The sequence below is a fragment of the Xiphophorus maculatus genome, chromosome 20, assembly GCF_002775205.1.
Source record: "Xiphophorus maculatus strain JP 163 A chromosome 20, X_maculatus-5.0-male, whole genome shotgun sequence".
NCBI lineage: Eukaryota > Metazoa > Chordata > Actinopteri > Cyprinodontiformes > Poeciliidae > Xiphophorus > Xiphophorus maculatus.
The window spans coordinates 18,616,291-18,639,580 of NC_036462.1; the positions used below are offsets into that span (position 1 = coordinate 18,616,291).

General features: G+C 38.2%; 1 protein-coding gene across 3 annotated transcripts; it reads left to right on the forward strand.

Annotated features, from left to right (window-relative positions):
* The first annotated feature begins 1,610 nt into the window (after nt 1-1,610).
* capzb (capping actin protein of muscle Z-line beta subunit) lies at nt 1,611-19,041 on the forward strand. 3 transcript variants are annotated; one of them, XM_023325278.1, is made up of 10 exons: nt 1,611-1,857; nt 10,309-10,398; nt 11,367-11,488; nt 12,881-12,994; nt 13,077-13,218; nt 14,229-14,345; nt 14,432-14,497; nt 14,985-15,061; nt 15,301-15,402; nt 18,101-19,041. In XM_023325278.1, exons 1-9 carry the CDS (start codon nt 1,855-1,857, stop codon nt 15,392-15,394), a joined length of 825 nt encoding a protein of 274 aa, XP_023181046.1. In that variant the 5' UTR covers nt 1,611-1,854; the 3' UTR covers nt 15,395-15,402; nt 18,101-19,041. The 3 variants fall into 3 exon arrangements, with proteins under 3 accessions (XP_023181046.1, XP_023181047.1, XP_005814128.1); XM_023325279.1 differs by having other exon boundaries at nt 15,301-15,395; nt 18,101-18,187; XM_005814071.3 differs by lacking the exon at nt 15,301-15,402 and having other exon boundaries at nt 1,613-1,857.
* Nucleotides 19,042-23,290: the final 4,249 nt, after the last annotated feature.

Consider the following 23,290-nt stretch of genomic DNA (forward strand, 5'->3'; position numbering starts at 1 on the left):
ACACATGGGAGTTAGATAATTGCCTCTAACACACCTTCAACAAAACACAAACCTTGTTTTGGTTTACAAGCAGGTTTTTAGGGGAATGCATAGTTCAGCAGTGTCGTTATGCTGTGATTTTGATAGAAAACACCTGGAATACATTTTAATGGATGGGTTTGCTTTTTCACCAAATTCTTTGATGAATGACTTATTTTTTTAGAAGCAACCACTAAGGAGGAATAGAAAATAAAAAGCTCCAAACTTTTGCACCTGCTTGGAAGACATTTATGCCACTTTCCCAACTATTGATTTCTTGAAACAGGTCAGAAACAATGGTGTTTTAAGAGGTCTTATTTTATTTTCACATCGAGATAATCTCGAAGCCACCTGATAATCTGTCCAAAAGAAGATACTCGTTTCAAATAGCAAGATGTTTGTTTCCAATTGTCTCGTTCAGAGATCCAAGACACAGCTTCAGACTTTGCTTTTTGATGTAGATGTTTCACACTAACATGTCAACAATTAAATTCATCTACCCTTTTCTAAATTAAATTCTCTCAATACTCAATAGGTAAAATATACAGGTTTATATCCTCTATGTTCTTTATATGCTAGGTGTTTGTTTTCTTTAAACTAAGCTAAAATTAATTTTGATCATTTTGAAGTCAGTTTTTAACATTTCTGTGACTATTTTTTGGGGGAGGTAACCCACTGATTTCAACTTTTGAGCTACATGTAAATCTCACTTAGAAATTCATCAATGTTAAGTGTATTCCTGCTTTAGACCAGTATATTTGATCTAGATTAGACCAAGCCAAACTGCATTTGCTAAGAGTGGACTAAGCTTTTTAGGTTTCTCAATCATCTGCTACCACTCCCAAAAGGTCAGAAAGGACACTGGTCTGCATAAATTGTAATTTGCAACCAGAACAACTACACCTTTATACAGAGGCAGTATCTCTGTAATTGAGGTGTTTGTACTAGTGATCATGCAGTACCAAAAATGATTTCTCTTAAGTACATATAAATGACTTTGTGCTCAATGATTAGGCTTTGCAAACTAGAAGTTACAATTGCGTAGCTGATTTAATTAGAAACAAATGGTAAGAATAGCGAAGAGAGAAGAAAAGAATTGTATTACAATGGGATTGTGGCGTTTTCATTAGCAGTAGCCATATTAGATTTTAGAGTTGCGCTGGGGAAGGAGCCACAACCTCTGATTTCTCAGTAAACAGAGAACAACCCTGCCCTAGATTATCTATCACGACTTTCATCAGTTCTGTTTGTTTCGTTTCCTTACAACATGTACAGACCCGTGACATTGCCGTTTCAGACTGGTCCTGCAGCTATGCCTATGGCACCTCAGTACTTTCAGAACCCAGACTTTTTAAAAAGTTTCCTGATTCTGTCAGGTGGAACATTTATATTGAAAAGCATCCTGTCACCCTTTCGGTTCCCAATGTAAACATACTCCAGGAACTGTTTTGTCATAATTTTGTGTAACCGTCTTTCTGCCGCCCTCTGCGTCCGCATATTTTGTCGCTCAGCGGCTCTCTTTCCATACTTGGCAATGCCTTTCTTGCTCCTTCGCTATTGGTTGCAAGGGAGCAGAGCTCCGAGTGACCCGGAGGTAGAAGCGAGGCCTGCTGTTTTCTCACCGCAGCCTCCTTCCTGTAGCCCGGTTGAGGAAGTGAATTTCGCTGACAGGGCTGGGTTCAGTGAGGGAGAGGCGAATAAAACATCTTCCACTGAGGGAACTAAAACAAATAACACGAAAAGAATAAAAGCCGAGTGGAGCCAGGTGTATAACCACAGCGAAGCTAAGGTGTACAGCCGTTGGTGAAACCGTTGCCCGCAGAGACCGTCGCAGACATGGTAAGGGCCGTGCTAACGCTGCTGGGAAGCGGGGAAGGGGCGAGAGGTTTCTGGCTGGAGTGCCGAAGCTCTCCGGGCAGCTGGACGTGCTGGCTGGTAACCCGAGAGGACCGGAGAGCACAACCCAACGAGGCATCTTAACTGGGACCGATAAGGAGCAGTTAGCTTTGTGGCTGATCTAGCTTCTGTTTCTTCCTGCTAGTTAGCCACCTGCTAACAGCCAAGCTACATGCCCCGTAGGCACAGAGTTAGCACAGGATGTTTTGGATTTGACACAAGTTTGCGAACGGCAGCGGAGGAGATTCCTAATATAGCTCTCATACAATCCCTCCAGCCTTTAACGCAGACTTAAATAGCCGAGCGTCGGTTTGCCTGCTGCTAAAATAAAACTGCTGGCTCTTCCTTTTCTTAACCATGACTAGCTGGCAGCTCTCTCTCTGCTAGGTTTCCCTGGCTTAAGAGTTTCACCGTAACTTTGTTTGTGTTTCTCTGTAGTAATACCGCTCATTTTAAAACATGTCAGCAGTCAGTCGACTCTTTTTGTATCCTTTCAAGTGGGTACAGTGATGTTCCTCCGATTTTACAAACGATAATATTCAGGGTTAACCAGGAAAGCGTAAAATGACAGCTTAGGTCAGAGCAAAGCGCAATATTATGAGACTGATTGTATACAAATATTAGGTCAGCATTTAAACCACGATTTTCAAAAAAGTAGGCTTGTAAATATGATTTTGTGCTGACATGAAGGATAATTCAAACAGACCCTTGATGACAGACATTACCAGCAACTTCTTGTTGTACTACAGCAGCATTGTCTTTTACAATAACAAATCTAACTGTTGGCCTGTTGCAAATAAACAGTATTAGTAATATTAGGTTACATTATTTAAGTTGATACGATTAAAAGGCAGCCCTGAACTATGAATTCTAGACTTTCCCTTTGAATATTGTGAGTTAGAGTAAAAAAAAAAAAGAAACAAGCGGTCTCTTGGATTTATTGAAAATTTGATCAAAGATTAATCAAAATTCAGTTATAATTATAAGGATAATCAAGAGTTATATTTATCAATGTACCAGATGACATCTTAGCAAATGGGACATCAAGTAAAGACTACAGTTTTTCTTTTTGTAAACATGTAAAAACTGCATCAGTCACTCTACTAGAGATTAGAGTTAGTCAGTTTTCCCTGGCCTGTTTCACATGAAGGCAATTAAAAGCTTAAAAGTCAGATTTTTAAAAATATATATATTGATTAAATGGACTCACAATTTTTGATCTATACATACAACTCTGTCAGTGACTTTTAGTTTTAGATGATTTTCTCTTTAATGCAAATCAAAGAAGGTCATGGACATAAACACATCTATTAATAGCCTGCAGTACATGGTTTTTCTTTATGTATGAAAAGCTTTGGGGCAATTAACAAATACTTTATAACCCATGATTGTGTATCTGTTAATTTATTGTATTTTATGACCACTAAGTCATAGAAAATAGTCTTAAATTCTACATTTAATTTAATAGTATATTTTTTCAAATTTATTTGATGTTATATGTATATTTCTATTGTCTATTGATTTTTCAAACTGTACAGAAAGAGAAAGTTGGTCCATCTTGTATTTCCCGATTTGAAAGGCTAGTTGTTCTGTCATTTTTACCCATCAATACTCTGTTTTTCTGTTGGGTCTTTCTAAATAAGACAGTAACTAAAAACTCACTCTTTGTCAGAATTCCAGATAATGCTTTTATTTCCAGGCAGTCACATAGGACTTTAAATAGGCCACATTTATCCACAGTACTGCGGTGTGTTTCACATCAGCGATATGTAAAATAAAAAGTTTTCCATACGCGTGTTAACATACTGGCTTTTTTTATTTATACTTTTTTATTTATTATCATTTATTCTCCTCGTTAGTACAGTGGTGAGTATCCCTGCCTGTCATGCGGGAGACCGGGGTTCGATTCCCCGACGGGGAGTGAAGTTTGTTTCAGGTCCCCCTTGAAAATGAGATCTGGATCTCAACGGGGTTTACCTGATTAAATAAAGGAATAATAAAAAAATTTAATTCTGTTTTCTAACTGGGTTGTTTCCTTTAAAAATCTCAATGAAGGAAGTGTTGATAGCTGTAAAAATCTAATCAGCTGTAATCCAGCTTTTTTTTTTTTTTGTCCTTCATGTTAAACCCACTTACTTTACGTAGAAGAAGCACATCTTTTGTACGTCCATGCAAACTAAACACTGCTGTGTGTAAGAGGAGAACAGCAGCTGGAGTTTCTCCGGTGTCGCCCTCTCTCCTTGGTCTCACCTCATCCATCCTGCTCCGCCCTGACCTCAGGGGGTTGTCTGCTGGTCTGAGCAGTGTTTACACCAGAAAAGCACTGCCGAGGAATGCAGCTGCTGTCTGAAACAGGCTGTCTCATCAGGTGAAAGAGATTTTGGAGAAGATTTTGCAGCAGGTGACCTTAGAGAAGAGGCATTGCGTGGGAACCTGTTGAACTCAGGGTTAGGCTTAAGGAGAGTGTTTATATACTCCATGGATTCCTTTCTTGGATTAGATTATAGTGCTGGATTATGTTAGCCCTTAACACTTCAGGTAGACCAAGAGTGACCTGCTTTGTTTACAAGTACAAAAGGTGAAATAAACGTGTGTAATGGTGATTGTTGATTAATGCAAAGTTTTATAAATGGATCCTGTTTCTCACATGTGACTATTTCTGTTGCTTCAACTTAAAATTGATCAATTTCACCTCCAGACCAAAGGGACAATTTTGCTCAAGTCGAATGTTATTTCAGTATTATCTTTGACACCAGAGGAAAATATTTGTTGCACAGAATGTAAACCCGTAAGTCGTCTTAGAAAACAAGTTTTGTCTGTCTGCTGTTCCAGTTCGGAGTGCATCCTCCCACACATTCCCCACAGTTTCATGCCCTGGCTGGTCCGCTCGGCCCTCCGATCTCATGACCTGCTGCTCGCTGCGTGTTTGGGGAGAGAAAGCTCCCCTGGGGTTTAGTTTAGTCCTGCATATGCTGTGTGCTTTGTAGCAGTCACTAAGGTCTTCATTCAGCTGTAGCTTATTTGCTTGCCTTTTTACATTTCTCATTTAATAAAGCTGCTGCAGCAGATAAAGGTCGTCAATGTAGATACAGAAGCTGCTGATGTACAGAAGGTTTAGTCTGGCTGCTTTAAGCTGTTCTATGATTAACTCAGATGGTTAGCAAAGCAAATGTAACTGACAAGTTACACATACATACAAAAGTCACCTCTGATTTCTTTGTACTTTATTATCAGGCTGCCACAACTTGCTGGATTTTCCACCTGCAGGTTTTCTCAAGGTCTTCCTTTTAATTCTCTGACCACTTTTTAAAACTCACTTTCAGTCTGGCTTTTTAATTTAAGCTACTTGACTCTGATCTACCAGTCATTCAGACAAATAAGGTTCTAAAATTAAAGGATTTCTTAAAGGCATAACATTCATATAATGTTCATAAAGTTATTTTGACCTAAAGCATAATCTTTAATGCTTTATTTATCTTCAGACACCTAAACTATGTGTACTGACATGGTTGGGTACAAGAGCTAGTTAAGAGTTTTAGCAAGAATTATATTTAAGATTTTTTAAATATGTTTTTAATTCTCACACAAGACTACATAACTGTGTCTCCTCATACAATCTAATTGTTTCATTTATTTATTTTTGTGCATTTCTATGCTGGTCCGTCAGTTTTTAACCTCCAGAAAGCATTTGCGTTATAGTTATCAGCATAAAAAGTGCTCCAAAATTACAGTTAATGCACAGAAACTGCAGAAATAATCAGTTTTAAGGAAAAACCTTGAAAGACCTTCAGAAAGCCTGGAGAAGTATTAATCAAACCACTTTAAAGGATTAGAAGTAATCTGACCACTGCCAAAGCAAACATGAAGAAATTAGAAGTGGTTTTAATGTTTTGGTTTCTGTTCATCGGGTCAGTCAACTTTTTTTTTTTCTTCTCTCTTTTATCAACGTATTATTGAGTGTTTGCTGCTTAACCTTCAGTTTTTTACTCCGTCTCTAGTTCAGAGTCCTTTCCTGCTACATTATCAATATCCACACTGTATAGAAGCAGTCCTGTTTAAACACTTTTAGATTCGCCACCATTGCCATTTGTCTTCCACATCCGTCAAAAGATAACAAGATGATTTACTGTTAAACAAGCACTTTATCGGTGGGATTTTATAACTTCCTGCCTGTCTTATACACTGCTCAAAAAAATAAAGGGAACACTTAAACAGGTGTTTAACACTTAAAGTGTTCCCTTTATTTTTTTGAGCAGTATATATTCCAAACAGGTTATTTTATGCTATTAGTTGCCTATCTCGGTGGGACAAATGAGTTAACTTAATAAGTAGAGGAAAGGCGATGAACCTCCGTTTAATATGTGCTTTTACGCATGTAGAGCAGTTTGTTGAAAGTGTTAAACATGTTGAAGCCACACCCTGTCGGTGAGCTCGTAGCAGCTTAATTTACGTTTTGGCTCATGATAAACAGTGGGCCAGCAGAGCAGCTAAGGTTTCCACAGTGCACATCACTCTTTCTCACCTAAACTAATGTTCTTTACAAAAACACACACAATAAAAAAAAAATCACTCATAAAAAAGTTATTCAAAAGTTAGATGTATATATTATCTTCCCAGATGATTTAATCAGTATCTTATCAGCATTATAAATTGGCAATCAGCAGTAATAATGCATTCCTGCTCCTTTTGAGATGTGAACTAGTGCTTTTGTGCGAACCTGTTGTATTTTTTGTGAACTTCTTTTTGTGGTTGACCCCAGAACATTTTCCTCTTCCTCTGCTTGTTCATGCCTGAGCAGTGCAGGGGTCCCAGCCTTGGGGCCCACTGCCCCGTCTGCTTCACTCCATCAGACTCGGATGATTGCATTGCCTCCTGTGCATCCTGTCAGGTTTTACAGAAGCCTGTTCACCATCCATTCATTTATGTCATGTGAGCGGCAGCAGGGGAATGCCTAAAACCTGCAGGACATGTCCTGAGGACCAGCATAATAAGACGTCTGTAATGCTTCATGCAAACTAAAGAGTGCACAATTCAGAAGTTCCTGGGTGATTTCCCATCTTCTTTTTGTGTAAAACGTTGACCTACACATAGAAAATGTGATTAATATAAGAAGAGCTTTAACATAAAACATAAACGCATTCAAATCTTTTTTACTAGCCTTCCTGCTGTGAGCAGGCATTAAATATTTACCTCAAGTATTATCTTATAATAAAACTCCCTATAATAAAAATGGACGTCTTCCACACTGGAAATTCTTCATGTCTGTGTTGGTGATGCTCGTCTGTGGTTCACTTACTGGAGAAGTATTGGACTTTCAGTTACTGACTGACCAGTAAAGCTAAAAATGGATTCTGGTGAAGAACTCATTTTTCCCTCACACATCCCTGCCAAATAGTACAAAAGATTAAACATCGAATGTCCTATTTCTGCTAGAATTTTGACATAAAAACCTTGGTGTGATTTGTGTTTATTTTGTAACTTGATAACTTTGACACGTTTGCTGCTCCTTTTGTCCTTTACCAAACGCTCACATGGGAAGTCATGAGGCTCCTCAGGCCAAACTTGAGATGTGGAGTCTGTTACCAATCGCCGAGTACAAGAGAGATTTCTTGCAGAGGCGTAAAGATTTTCTGCACAGTCATATTGTACTTTTAATGTACAGCATGTTGCAAGATTGGTCATTACATGCATTGTTTTTATTTGTGCAGATGACAGATTATAGAGCTTTAAATACAAAGCAATTCAACGTATATTAAAGGATATTAAAGAGAGAGTGACTCATACATCTGTAGGCTTTTAATTACTGTGTATTGCATCTTTATGAAATTATTTAATCTCCTTGAATAAAGTGTTTACCATAACGATAGTGCTATCTGTAATGCAGAACACATTTATCTGATTAATTTTAACATGTGACATAGTTTGATCAATCAATGTTGTGCATTTAAACAAAACTTTGTCTTAAACATGAATTATTCTTATTATTTAGAGGGAAAACATAATTTTTTTGTGCTAAACACAAACATAAAATTATTACATATGTTAAGCAAAAAAATGTAGAATAAACACCCATCAGTATGACACTGATGTTTGAGAGTCACTTAAAAATATCAGTACAGCTCCTGTATCTCCAGAAGAAGGAGAGCTCCTGGACGACGCAAGCTAACGCTATCCGGTTAAATTGTCTGAATGAAATATCCCTGTGGTTTGTTTTATTTTCAGCTTTCTTGTGTCCTTGTACTGCCACTGTAACGATCCTAATCATTTGCCACACTGCATTCCTAGCGCTGGCGTGAACTTCCTGGGACGTCCACTCCTGTGAAGATTCAGTGACTGTTTTAATATTTTCCACCGCTATTTTCTGCAGTGAAACATCAGATTGGATCTCCTTGTAAAGGACGATTGTAACCTTCCCAGTTTGATGTTTGTTTGGACTTTTTTTTTTTGGAACAACAGCTTCTGTGTGGTAACTGCTGCGTTATCGTATCGGCATCATGTTTGACACACACAAATGTTCCTGCTAAGTCTGAGCTCCTGATTTTATTGACGTTCTCACACACGCTGATGATTGGTTGTTGTGTGGTTTAGGTTGGCAGTAGCTGGCTGCCATTTGGTGTTATTGCCTGTGGAAGTGGACTTCTGCATTTTGGCTTAGTTTATCTAAACGACTTAACAATTTATGTGTTTATGATCTGAGTTTGTACAGAATAAATCCCTAATGCAGAGGGGTGTAAAGTGATGTTGTAGAATGAGGTTCTGCAGTGTTAAATGGCACATTCAGTCACAGTTGTTCAGTATTGACAATCTGACTCTCCACCCAGGGCAGATTGGTCTGGGGGCAACACAAGCAGTCAGTTTTAGTCTTAATGGTGGACACTCTTCTATTCGTGGTTCAGTATTCTTGGGTTTTCCTTTGGAATGTGACTCCAAATTATTTGTGGAAAATTTGCCTGTTTGCAGAAATGTTTTTTTCATACAGCATATCTAAAACATTTTAAAGAAAATGCAGCTTGGGAATTTGAAATGCATACGAGCAATGTGGCACGACACGCTATTTATTGACTGGCATTTAAAAGCAGGCAAACCAGGAGAGCCGTTTATTATTCTTGGCTCTGATTGGCTGTAACCCAAAGAGCAGAAATAAGGAAGAGTGTAGATGCTGACTTCTGCTGTAGTCCTAGTACTGTTTCTGCTGTGCGTATTAATGCATATTAAGGTGTATTTGGTGTGTGAACTATTAAAATAGGTTGTTCTAAGCATTTTTTGAGAGAGTCTCTATTAATGGTGGATTTTAGTTAGCAGACTGTGGTTCCTAACTCTTCAAATACCAGGGAATGTGGGTTGTTTTTTAATTTCAAGTTCAAAATGTAAAATAAATAATACTGGTCTAAACTTGCATGGTATATTGTATGTTGAACAAGTGTGTTTTTAACATGAGGAGCACTTTAGACAAACTAAAAGTAGAAATTCTAATATTTGGATTGGTCAAACCTGGACTAAGTTATTCTAAGCTTATTACTAATCCTAAAGGGTTGCTTTGGTTTATTTTTTATGATTTATGACTAAATATCATCTCATATACTGTCAGTACTGCTCAAAATTATTTGGCCACTTCGTTTCTTTGTGTTGTTTTTGTCGTACTTTATTGTTTCTGATCCCAGAAGATGTAATAAGCTGCCCAAGCCAACATTTATGTATAAAAATGACCTTGTTTATCTTTGCTTAACCCATTTTGAAAAGCTGGGCTTGATTTCTATTGCCTGACCTACACAGTCAAATTAATACAATCTGTTTGGTAAAGTGATAAGATCTAATAAAATGTTGTGCTCTCATTTGAAAATATTTAAGAACAAATGAGAAGCAACAATATAAATTTACAGCTGTATGGGGTTACAGTCAGGCTTTTAAGCTCCTGCAAACCACCATCATACCAAAATTACTCCAAGAGTGCACCGATAGCTTTTCTACAATATAACTGAAAGCATCGCCTGCTCCTGACATTTTTATCATTTACAAAAGCTCAATCAAGACATCAAGACATTTTTTGGCTTTCACATTCTTTTATTTTTGATCACATGATGCATCATTACTCTACTATTCTCCAATGATAAAAACCATAGAGCTGGAAAGGTTTTAGTTACTTTCTGACATAAACAATACTTGTCGTTTTTAACGGCACATTTTAATGCCTTACTTTTTGCACAGTGAAAGCATCTGTAATTAACTAGCTTTAGTTGTTGTGTGTTTCAGAAGTTTTATTTTCTGGGATAATGTTAAAAGTAGATTTCTCTGATGTCCAGAAACCCTGTTTGTTTTTGCTTCTTTAAAGAAATGCTGTGTTGACTCTCATCAATCAGTATTGAGTTTTAAGTGTTTGATGTCTCTGTGTTTCAGAACGATCAACAGTTGGACTGTGCTCTGGACCTGATGAGGCGTCTGCCTCCTCAGCAGATCGAGAAGAACCTCAGTGACCTCATTGACCTGGTCAGTACTTTCCTTTGGTTACCGTAAGTCTTTGCAGGAATTACTGTATGCCTTTAAATTCCCTGTATTTTATTTATTCCATACAAGGATGATCAGTTCTGCTCATTAACATGATTTATCAATGAATTGTTTTACTTTAGCAGCTATTATAGCAGTTATTTAGATTTTCTTTGTTGATTTTAGCAGAAGTTGCATCATAAATGACCTTAAACACTTTTCCTCCAAGTTTTCCATCCATTTGTTTTCAGCCGGATCCTCCCTCCTCCCCTCTAACCTGTCACCCCATGAACACCTGCTCTTTTCATACCAAGTGACTACTATGTCCGGTTATTAGTGATCATTATCACAGCTGTCAATCATCTCCGCTGCCAACTTCTTCTTGGCTCTGCCACCGCTGAAACTTTATCTTGCCAGCTAAAATCTCTTCTCCTGTTCCTGTTTTGTCCCACATCTCTCATCTTTTCCCCTCTGATCCTGCATTTCTTTACACTCTACACTATATTCCCAGTTCAGACTCGCTTCTGTGCTCTTGGCCAGTCTGGGCTGCCAGGTGCGTTTATGTGGGAGAGTGTCTGTTTGTGGGTATGGGGGCTTTTGCAGCATAACAGGGCTGCCTTTGTGTCTGTGCTCTGATGCAAGAGCGTGAAGGAGGGGGGACTCCATGTCAGTCTGTGAGAACTAATTTGTACCCCTTTATCCTTTAGATATTATATTTCCCCAATTATATTTTATTCTACCTCATCTGGGTGAAGCTGGAATGTGATTAGAGCTTAAAAGTATCAAATAACCCAAAATCCATTTTTTGCTTTTCTGTTTCTCTTCCCTGAGAAAATCCTTTAAAGTTGCCATCAGTACCAGAGTCTCAACTTAAGCATCTCTGCATGCATTTAATCAGAAATTTGAGGAGTCTAGCTGTTTATTTGAACTGAATACAGTTTTGATTAGAGCCGTTGTCTGTTTGGGTGCAGGTGCCCAGTCTGTGCGAGGACCTCCTCTCCTCAGTGGACCAGCCCCTGAAGATCGCCCGCGACAAAGTGGTGGGGAAAGACTACCTGCTCTGTGATTACAATCGAGATGGCGACTCCTACAGGTGCAGTACATGATTTAAATTAATTACCTGAGACGGAAAATTTACCCAAACATTATGTGGTATGGGCGTGACGATACCGCCTGATATGAAACTCCACAATATTTGAGACGTCAGTTCGAATTTGGTCAGGCCTGGTGATGTCAGTTGTGTTCCAGTTTCCTGGGAAGTGGGAACTCGGAGCAGCCAGACTCCATAACAACGTTCTAGTTAAGAAGTCGGAATTTCAACGTGGCGACGCCCATAAACATTGTTTACAAAAACTCGTACAAACATAATTTTAAGCCCTGCTTTCCATAAGTAAACAACACTTTTAAATTGTTCATTCTAGAGTTACAGGCGCTACATGCAACATTGAAAGGTTTGGAAAGGTTTTCCCTTTGTGTGATAACCAGAAGAAATGTCTTCCACATTTTTACATGACTGCCTGGCAGCATTTTAGATGCTCTGTAGAAACTGTGGTAAAATGCCACAGTGACTTGACACTAGTTTGCAAACAGTAGTTTGTAAAGAGGCGTTATCTTAATAAGAGTGATGCATAGAGCTCCGTTAGTTCCCACTCTACAATTGCAAATATTTTAGTTTTCATATATTTCTTAAATTATATTACGTTATATTATATTATGAATGTATCCTGTATTCTGTCTTTGAATGAAGATAAAGTGGATTTTCTGTTCTACATCATCCAACAGCCTGAGCGAAGCATTAACATGTAGAGTGTGACTTCACCTCTCTTGTAATAATTGTTTGTTAAAATATTCCATCAATTAGAATATTTTATAATATTTGTTCAGAGCTTTTTTCTTTTCTAAAACCCAACCATGGCGATCACAAGCATGAGTACAACCAAGTATTTAAGTGCATGTGATTTTTGTTTTTTGATTGCCAGAATAGGATGCACCCTATTTTCTTATGACTTATAAAATTAACACACAATAAATCCACTCCAAACCAAAAATAATCTCTAGCTAACTCTGTCTCTGTGCCTTTTTCAAATTGAACAAAAAAATGGCAGAAAGTAGTTCCCCCGTCATGACTTGTTCAATGATTAGCATTGTTAGCAACCAAGCTTAAAGGGGAACAGAGATTTGGTGCAGCAGAGTGAACTGCTAGGCAGTAGTTCCTTTTCCTGTTGCAGCAGAGCAAAGCACAGCAGCAGCTACATTAGCATGGCTAAAAATAGCCTGGATTCCTCTTTGCATAGCATATTTTTGTTCTTACTGCTCCTGCAGCAGCAATCGACTGACTGGAGATGTTTTATTTTCCCCTACAGATCTATAAATTCATCTGCAGGCCTTTTTACGCGGTCATAGTCTCACCTTTAATTTGGTATTAAGAGGTTTGAAGTCTGTTTTGAGACTTAACACTGAATTAGTGTAATTTCTCAATCATCAGATCCCCATGGAGTAATAAGTACGAACCTCCCATTGAAGATGGTGCAATGCCTTCAGCTCGGTTGAGGAAACTTGAAGTGGAAGCAAACAACGCCTTCGATCAGTACAGGGACCTGTGAGTGTGGAACTGGAGGTTTGTACTTACAGATCAGTGCTGCCCTCTTGTGACCGTGGCATTATCTACCTGTAATGTTCAGGTACTTTGAGGGTGGCGTGTCCTCTGTGTATCTCTGGGACTTGGATCATGGCTTCGCAGGAGTTATTCTCATCAAAAAGGCTGGCGATGGATCCAAAAAGATTAAAGGATGCTGGGACTCCATTCATGTGGTGGAGGTGCAGGTGAGATAACGCTGACATTTTCAAACTTTGTTTATATATGCAGTTAACTTGGCTTCATTTTTCCCCATAAAATGAGGTTTTGGAAGTATATTTTTACCAAAATCCAGGTATCTGCTAAAATTATTTGAACTTTTTTTCACGATCAGCTTAAAAGCATTTAAATATATGTTGAACCTTTTAAAGAAACAACTAATTGGAAGTTTTTGGCTGATTTCTAACCTTGTTTTCTGGCTCTACAGACTGAAATCAAGTTTTGCCATTGAGTTATTTATATTCTCATGCCTGATTTAAATAGTAATGGCTAAGATGCTCAAGCATCTGACAGAAAACACAGAAAAGGAAACAACTGATATCATTATTGCTATTAGGTTTGGGTGTTTTGATTGAAAAATGTATCACAATGTAAGCGTTTCATATCAGTCTATTCATGATTATAGATTTTTTTTGTTATAAATATCTAATTACTGCCAAGCTGGTGGCCTGACCTCCAGTTTTATTCACAGTTTTCACTTCACGCCATTGTTTTTTTTCTTTTCTTTTTTTTTTTTTTTGTTACTTTAAGCAGTTAAGAAGCACAGTGGGAAAACTTTAAACTGCTGCTGTGCCAGTTATTCAACAGGCTGTTACCAAAGAATTAGTGAGTTGCTAGGTAACCAAAGAGTGATTGAGTCAGTTGATTCCACCAACTTTGCTTAGGTGGCTCTTAAGAGGTTGAGCGGCTAAAATCTTTCCTCTGTCTATATTTCCCAGAATGCAGTGCGGTGCTAGCTCGTATTTCAGTGAATATTTTATATATTGAAAATTCTATCAAATGTATTTATTAATATTGATCACGTCTACCACTATCTGGATTCCTATTGATTTATTGTCCAGTCCTGATTGATGTGATTATCTGGTTTCCTATTGAACCTTTCCAAGGATTTATTTTTACGTCCACCAGCAGCAGTGAATGTTTGGAAAGTTGGTCGTCGCCATGTTTTCTAACGAGCTGCTGTCCATCCTGTGAGCAGGAGAAGTCTAGCGGTCGCACTGCTCACTACAAACTCACCTCCACCGTCATGCTGTGGCTCCAGACAACCAAGACCGGCTCTGGCACCATGAACCTGGGAGGCAGCCTTACAAGACAGGTACAATGCTGCTCAGTGGAGGAGCACTGCTGACTGTTTACCCATCCAGACCAGGAATAAAAACACTTTTTAAATCTTTTTCACAGATGGAGAAAGACGAGACGGTCGGAGAGTCCTCACCTCATATCGCTAACATCGGCCGCCTTGTTGAAGTCAGTGCAACCCATTTATTTTTCTTTTAAACCCTTTACTTAGAAATATAATTTGTGTTTGTCAGATTTTCTAAATTTGCTCGAGAGAGATGCAAAAATGTTTGTCAATATGAAACTAAAGTTCAAAGACAATAATAAGAGGACAGAGACTTTATGAAATAAAAAAAACACTCCATGTGTTTGATCTAGTTGTGAACATGATGGAGCTGTACAGTAAAATAACAAGGATTTGATCTAAACACTGAGATTGTTCAGGGTAAATAAAGATTTATTATATTACCAAAATGGCGTAAAATACAGTTTTACAAGCGATGCACACAAAAATAGGCCATCATTTTAAAAACTGAAAATACCTTTTGCAGAAAATCTTTGCCACTTGGAGACTTCTTACGTTATGCTACACATTTGTCACACCTTCACCTGAAAATGTTGTCCAGTTAAAACAAATAAAGCATTTTAAAAAATGGTAATAATTATGTTGTTTCAGGACATGGAGAACAAGATTCGCTCCACACTGAATGAAATCTACTTTGGGAAGACCAAGGATATCGTTAACGGCCTAAGGTACGACAACACCTTAGATTGGTCCTCACAACGTTTATTTATACGATTTTCCAGATCCTTCACTCAGCAGCTTATTGAATCTCCCCCACAGTGAGTTAACCTCTGAGCTGCTGAACTCCAGCCTCTCTCTCTCTGTGCTCATTTCTCATATTCTGTCTCTTCCACCAGACCTGGTTCTGTTTTCATGTCTCTCATGTGTCACCTCTCTGTCCTCCTTCTGCCTCCCCTCTGTGCTCCAGATCTATTGAGTCTTTGCCCGATAATCAAAAGTACCGGCAGCTCCAGAGGGAGCTGTCGCAGGTCCTCACTCAGCGTCAGATCTTCATTGACTAGGGTCAGAGGTACACCTGGCATGGACGAGTGTTTCTGTGTGAAAATAACCTGAGGCTGAAGTCACAGTGGTCCAAACAACCAGTTAGAAAACTGACACCCCTTTCCCCCAGGATGTTACAAGAATAAACATCAGAGAAAAAAACAGACTTACATTTCCTTGAGTAATTTTTAAAAAATATTTACTTTTAGGAGTATTTTTACTACACTGTTTACTATTTACTTTTACTTGAGTAATTTTATTATGAAGTATTGCTAAATACCACTGAATGAAAAACGAACATGTTTTAACAAAAGCTTCACCGGACAAACTCACACCTGCAGGTTTTGTTAAAGTTTCATAAGTTTTATATTGAAAGAAACTGTTTTTTTTTTGGTGTTGTTTTTTTTAAGTAATTACAATTACAAAAAACTTTGTTTTTCTTTTAAATTAACGTACTTACGCTTAGCCGTTTTTCCGATGTCCTGCAGCCCTGACTTGCCAGAGGATTCTTGACTCTGTCCTACAGGGAGTGTATGAACAAATTTGACCCTGAATGTAAAGTTTTGATCTCGTGTGAAGAAAATTCACAACAAATTCAATATTTTGAATCCAGTTTTGAGATTAAAAAACATAAACTTCAACTTAAAACGCTTTGGAAAATTAATTTCCACTTGGAAAAATAGTGTCTTCAGTCAGAAGCTCTTCAGATTCGCTGTGATACAGACTGCTACAGTAGGTTTTTCCTGCCAACATCCATCACAGTCTATAATAACTCTGAAGAATCTGAATTAATGAGATCCAACAATATCTAATTTCCCTTTCTGATCAATAAAGTATTTTTGAATTGAATTTAAATTAACTTTGTATTTTGGTCCATCTGATTAGTCATTTTTAAATATTAATTTGAAAAATTACTCAGTAACTAAGTCAATTAATTTTACACTTGGATGGTTACTTTTTACTTTTACTTTGGTAAAAAATATGTTGAAGTAGTTCTACTCTTACTTGAATAATATTTTGAGGACCTCTGCAAAGAACCGTCTACAAAATCAGACTTCATATTCATCTGTGGAAGAGAATCTATTTAATTAAGCATCTATTTTTTTAATCTCTGGCTTTAGGACAGACTTGCATGTCCAGCATTCAGAGTTAGAAACATTTGTGAGGCATGTTGTGAAGGTTTGTTTACCTTTGTGTTAACACACTAACCAGGCTGATGTTTTTAATTAACTATCCTCTGTGGTTCATCAGCTTGTTGTTCTGATGAGGTTGTTTTTTTAATCACAGTGAACAAACCCAACCTTTATAACCCGAAGTTTGAGACGCTGAAATTAAAGAATCGCAACAAGGAACTTTAAAATTTACAAATAATGAAGGTCAAATTTTACACACAGGCTTACCTGTGACCTGTTTACTCTAACTCCAACAGTTTTAAGTTTTCACAGTATTGTTTGCTTGCGGTGTGAACTGTTGGGGTCACATGTTTACATACACTCATGGATAATATCTTCATGTCTGTCAGCTGTAGTTGATGTATTTTAACGCTTCTTTTTACAGATATCGACAACATGTTTAAAAACAAGAATTTGATGCACAGGTTTGAATTTAATATGGAGCTGCAAAACATATTAAATCACAATTAACTGTATAAACTTTTTGCAATATCACAATCTCAAAGGACTGTTTAGGCGGCAAATTATGTTTCACATTCTGCAGGCCTCCTGGATTGACTTTGATGTATATTTGTAGTTGTGATGTTAAATTTCCTAAAAAGTGATGTTATCGTAAAATATATTTTAAAAAGAAGGTATTTTCCTGTAATTGATATAGATCCCAGCAAAAGTATTAGGTTTAGCTGTTTTCTGATGTCTTGCCAGAGGATTCTTGACTCTGTCCTGCGGGGAGTGTATGAACACATTTGACCCTGAATGTAAAGTTTTGATCTCATGTGTAGAAAATTCACAACAAATTCAATATTTTGAATCCAAAAGAGACGCACTGATCTGATATTAATATCCATCAGTCCTAACATCTAAAATAAATCTAGATCAGGTGTGGAGAATAAGTGCAGATCTATTGAGTCTAATTCTGTGCTCTGAGCGACATCGTGCTTTATTATTTATTTTACAATATATTTATAGATTCTGTTTACAGTTTATTTTTATATGTTTGACCCAGGTATCCACCCTTTGCTGTTATATTGGCTGTTTTCTCCTAATTGCACAAACTGAACAAATTAAAACAGTTTTTACATGTTTGAGCTTGTGAAGCTATTGGTGTATTTCACTGCTCTGTACTGATGCAGAGTTGTCAAATAAATTAGTAACTCAGTACATTTGTGTCTGTGTTTAAGAAAAGAAAAGTCAATTTATCACAGTTTTTCTGTATCGGATCGACATCGACCGATACCAAACACCATTTATGTGAATCGGTATCAGAAGTGAAAAAAGTGGATCGGTGCTTCCGTAGTAACTTGGGTTGTCATTCTTCTAAAGTTTGTAGAAGTGGTTAAAATAAATAAAATTAAAGCTAAAACTTTGATATTCCTGCCTGTCAGAGATACTCTGCACGTCCCAATCCTCCCTCTGGATGAGTGATTAATCATAATTAACCGATTTTCTCCTCTGACCTGTCGGGATGAGCGTGTCCCTCTCAGCTTCAGTCTCATATTTAGTTGTGATGTTTGAGTGCTGACTTTCTCTCTCCCTCTCTCTCTCTCTGCACAGGAGCGTTCAGAGTCAGGCTGACAAGCAACAGAAGGAGGCTCTGAAGGCCGACTTAGTGAAGGCCCTCAAAAACAAACATAACGGCTAGAGAAGCTACCGTCGGTTCTCCTCTTCTCCCTCTCCCTCGCTCCACCTCATTTCTGCCGTCTTTTCTTTCTGTCTCTCCCTCCGTACCCGTTTCAGTGCTGCACTCTTTTTATTTGTTGAAAACAAAAAGGAAAAAATGCTTTGCTTTGTATGTTTTGTTTTTTTTCTCCATCTTACGTTTCATCTGCCATTAAGCCATTCAGTCTCGCTCCGTTTCTCTCCGTCTCCCATGTTGTTGATAGTATTACCACGGTTAATGATAATCCTACAGCGTGAGGATTCTTGTAGTAATTATCCCTGGTTTAAAGAAAAGAAAACAGGAGCGACTCTGGACTCGGACACAGACTGAGCTGTAGTTGCTGTAGGCTTGGCGGTGGTTTCGTTTTACTCATCGGATTTATCTCCTGCTCCTATTTTGTCTACGACTCTCCCCGATATATTTGTATAGAATATAACTGTCCACATATATCTATCGGCCTTCCAAGGGATGTAAACATGAGGGCGTCCTTTCGTTCTGCACAACCAGGTTTTGACTTTGTTTTCCTCTTTCTGCATGCATGTGAGCCTGTGTGGGAGCATGGGGATGGACTGTTATAATCACCCTGGACACAACACCCCACTCCAAACATGCACACAGAGAAACATCACAGTTACTTCCCCCTCTATTCTTCTTCTCTCTCTTCATCTTCTGATTTTTGTTGGGGGTCACAGTTTGTCTTTGTGTCTCAGAGGAAACATTGGTTTCCATTTTGGAGGGGAATCTTTTGTTCTTTTTTTTTTTGTTTTGTCTTTTGTAAAGCTTATGATTCATATTGTATTAGAGCCTCCAGCAACAATAAAAACTGTAAAAGCTACACTTTGCTCCTGTATTCATTTGGTGTCACACCTACAGCAGGAAGTGGATGTATTGGACTCTTACTAGCAAATATGTAAACATTCTTCAAACTATTCTGCAGCTGAAACATGTTGGAAACGCTATACATTTACACACTTTTTAAACATACTCTGAATTAATGCAAAAGATGTTAAAAGATTCTGTAAGTGCTGTGAAAAAGTATTTCTCTTCTCGCATATATTGTTTTTTTCCTTTTCTTTTTTTGGGGTCCTGTGTGGAAAACATCATTTAAATCTTTGGTAGATGATAAATTAACAGCAAAAGCTGACTTCAATTTCACACCCAGACCTCATTAGAATGAATTTATTGGTTGAATGTAATATTTAAATTTTCATGGAAGCTGAATTTGAGGATTCACTAAGTAATAATTATCATTATTGGCTAAAACAAACACTTCTCTGAAGTGGAAAGTGACATAAAATTACTAATGTGAACCTTTAAATTGTATTCTAAATAAAAATCACTAGTTTATTTGTTCCTCTCCTCTACTGCAAAGATTAGACCTGACATGTATTGAATTTAGTTAAAAGTACAGGCATATATTTTCTAATCTCTAAAATTATTTTTTATTTATTTTATGTTCTTGGGTTCCCTGAAAGATTTAATGTGATGCATCTTCAAGGATTCAGTCTAGTTAAGCGACTTCAGAGTCAAATATTTAGAAGAGTCATGATCTTCTGTGTTGTACTGGCAGAAGCTTGTGGTTTCTGGCAGTTCTGGTCATACTTGGGATATAAAGTTGCCCAGTTGCCTTTATAGATGAAAATACATTTTGACTTTAATTTGGGAATTAAGGTCCCAGAACCTAAAGGAAAAGTGTGGAGGCACAGAATCGACCGTGCTTGAAGTCCAGTGTGAAGTTTATTCCACAGTCAGAGAGGATTTGGACAGCAACGCCATCCGCTGTTCATGTCCACTTTGTTTTTATCAAATATAAAGTCAGCAAAGCATCTACCAGGGAATTTACTGCACTGCTGTCAGCTTAGTCCACTTTATAATTCAACCAGGTCAAATTCATCCAAACCAGTTTTTGTCTGGTTTGGTCTAAATTCAGTTTAAATCAATTCAATTCATTTGAACAAAAAATACGTAGATTCAGATCCAGTCACAATTTTAGTTCATCACTGTTACAAACTGATTAGTGGATATAAATTAAGCCCATCTGATTATTGATTAACCAACAATTTCTACATCTAAAGCACGGGGCGACTGTGGTGGAGAACAACTCCCTTTCAACAGGAAGGAACAGCAGTATGAGCGTTGTGACTGTACTGTGATCGGCTGAGGGTTGAGAGGACAGAGCAGACAGAAGCACAGGTCCAGGATTACAGGCAGAGCCGTAGGCGTAGGAACCGGGGAGAACTGGAGGGGACATTATAGTACCCTAGACCGTTACTTGGTCTCTGACACTAACGACAATAAACGCAGGTAATATACTTGAAAACAAGGTAAAAACATTGGTCGTTAGAGTGGATGAAAAATGTTTAGATACTTAAATAGCACATTTTTACAAGAAAAATGTCTAGCATAAGCTAAAGCTAATGTTAGCCACAAAGTTTAAAGGAAGTAAAACTCACCTTCGTATCTGTGTATAACGAGGCGAACATGTTAAAACCCTTCTCCAGCTTATTGTCGGGGCTTCGGATCGATGTTCATCATTAATTGTTACCTTGGACAAGCCCTGCAGACGCCCAGTGTAAAGAGCCTTTTTCAATAGATTGGAAAAGATTGAGCCGCTTTGCCCCGAACGCGGAAGCTGAGGTGCAAAGAGCCCAACAGTTCAGAGTTTCTCATAAATCCTCTATTGTCACTATTTAAATATCATATTCATTGTTCCAGGTAGGGGAAGCCATGCTTTGCTGCATTTTACAATGAACTTAAGTTTTATATCCAGACTATCAAAGACAGAAAATAGCTATTAAAACAATTGAACTCTGTACTGCTTTGAATGAACAGTTGGGAACCGAAGCCCCGTAGCTTTTTCTTCATCTTGAATATATTTATCTGTATTTGTTTTTGTTCTGGAGGCAGAACAAATGTTTCACTCTGTCGTTGTACAGTGTGTCTGTGAATAAAGTTTTAAAAAAAACATCCCCCCCTCCCCCACACCCAACAGACTTCTTGTGGCTTTGATGTCATAGTGATGTCACTCATCCTGTCTATGACATCACTGGCGGCTGCCTTTGTATTGCCAGATTCCACAGAGAAATTCATTTGCAGTTTGAACCAGAGAGCAAAGATGGAAGAGGATAATTTTGTGTTGACAAAAATAAACAATTTAGAGAAGAACCGCAGCAAGCTGCAGGAGGAGAACCAAGAGCTTCAGAAAACCATAGAAAGTCTGAAGACTAAACTAGAGAGATTAAACAGAACGGACAAGACACACAACTGGCATGAGGAAAATTGCTTACTACTAAAATCAAATGCATTTTACAAGAAACAAATCAGAAAAATTAATCTGGACCTGGAGGAAGAAAATGCAACTATATGCCAACTAAGATGTGATAATGAAGCCAAATTAAGAATTAAACATAAACTGGAAGAGGAACGGATAAAACAGAGAAACACTGCAGCGGACAAATTAAGAGCAAAAACAGAAAAACTCGAGTGGCTAGAGAGAGAAAATGAGGAGTTAAATAAAGAGATTGTATCTCTGAAAATTAAAAATGACAGAATTGAATCCAGGCTGGCAGAAAAAAGCAAAGATGTCCAGAAAAGGGAAGAACCAGTCAGGGAAAATATCCAGGAAGAGGAACTTTCAGTATGTCAGAAAGTAGGGAGAATTTTTATGCATATGTATGATTCAACGGTGGCGTATTGGGTGCCACCCTGGGTTTTTTTTTAACAGTTAAGGATATTTTGGGTTGCTGGAAACAGGATGTTTGTGGGATAGTGATGCGTTTAAATTAATTACAAATATAAATACTCTTGTTTGCTTTTGGAATTTGTGCCTAGTGAGAGATGCTTGCAGGAAGACATCTAAACGGGTCAAACTGGAAGCTGACACCAGATGGTCTGCAGCAAGAGTGATGACTGACGGATGATTAAGGGTCGAAGTTTATGGACCAGAAACAGAGGAACTGTCCTTTTCCTTTTAAGAAGGAAAAGGATGAGGAAACTTTAAACAGTTAAAGTTTCATAGAAAGAAAAATAATGATGAAAACTACTAGCTCATGGTTTGCAGGAATTAATAAACTGAGTAGTAGGTTTGGTAAGTAGGCATATGTGGTGATTTAGAAATAAGGAGAAAGGCAAGGAGCAAGTGACACCTCCTTGTTCTGTGGGTTCATCAGTTCCTGCACCGTTTCTACAGAAGGAAATAAACAAGAACTCTGAATTTTGCATTCTACATTACGGCAGCTTGCAGGTGCAACACACCTGTGACTCAAGAGAACAGAAGAAGCAGCTGCTATGTGATTAACTCAAGATAACCAAATCCAGGGGTCTCAAACTCCAGGCCTCGAGGGCCGCAGTCCTGCAGTTTTTAGATGTGCCACAGGTACAAAACACTGGATTGAAATGACTTGATGACCTCCTCCTTGTGTAGATCAGTTCTCCACAGCCTTAATGACCTAATTATTCTGTTCAGGTGTGAAGCAGCAGAGGCACATCTAAAAGTTGCAGGACTGCGGCCCTCGAGGACTGGAGTTTGAGACCCCTGAATAGGCTCTGTAACTAGGACCGCCCTAAGGAAATAAAAAGAAAGTCTCTGGGAGGAGCTGTTTTAGAGCGGGTAGATTGTAACTAAAGCACGCTGCTGTCCGTTCTCCTTGCAAGTAAATCTAAAACTCACTTGTCTCTCTCTTCTTTTTCAGTTTGAGAATGCTTAGGTAGATGAACCTGACATTAATTTGGTCCTTCCAAGCCGGATCCCAGGATCCTGAAGGATTCCAGCGGGTGAGACCGAATCCAGAAGGACCGTGCGCACGGCTAAACTCTTCAGAATGAGTTTAGATCTTTTTCCGGGACTGGTATTTGGTTTACCGGCTGGAATCTGACGCTTGACGGGACTCCGTTTACTGAGAGTAAATTGTCTTTTAAAAGAAAAGCGTGAATGAGTTGATGGCGTTCGCGTTAAAAGAAATCCTGTGTAAGAAACGCTGTGAATCCTGGGCTCTAACAGCTGAAACTAAACGGCTTTAACTTTATGCTGTTGTGGTGATAATTGGATGGCGGAGTCCAGCGAGCAGCCGCTTAAATCCGTCTTA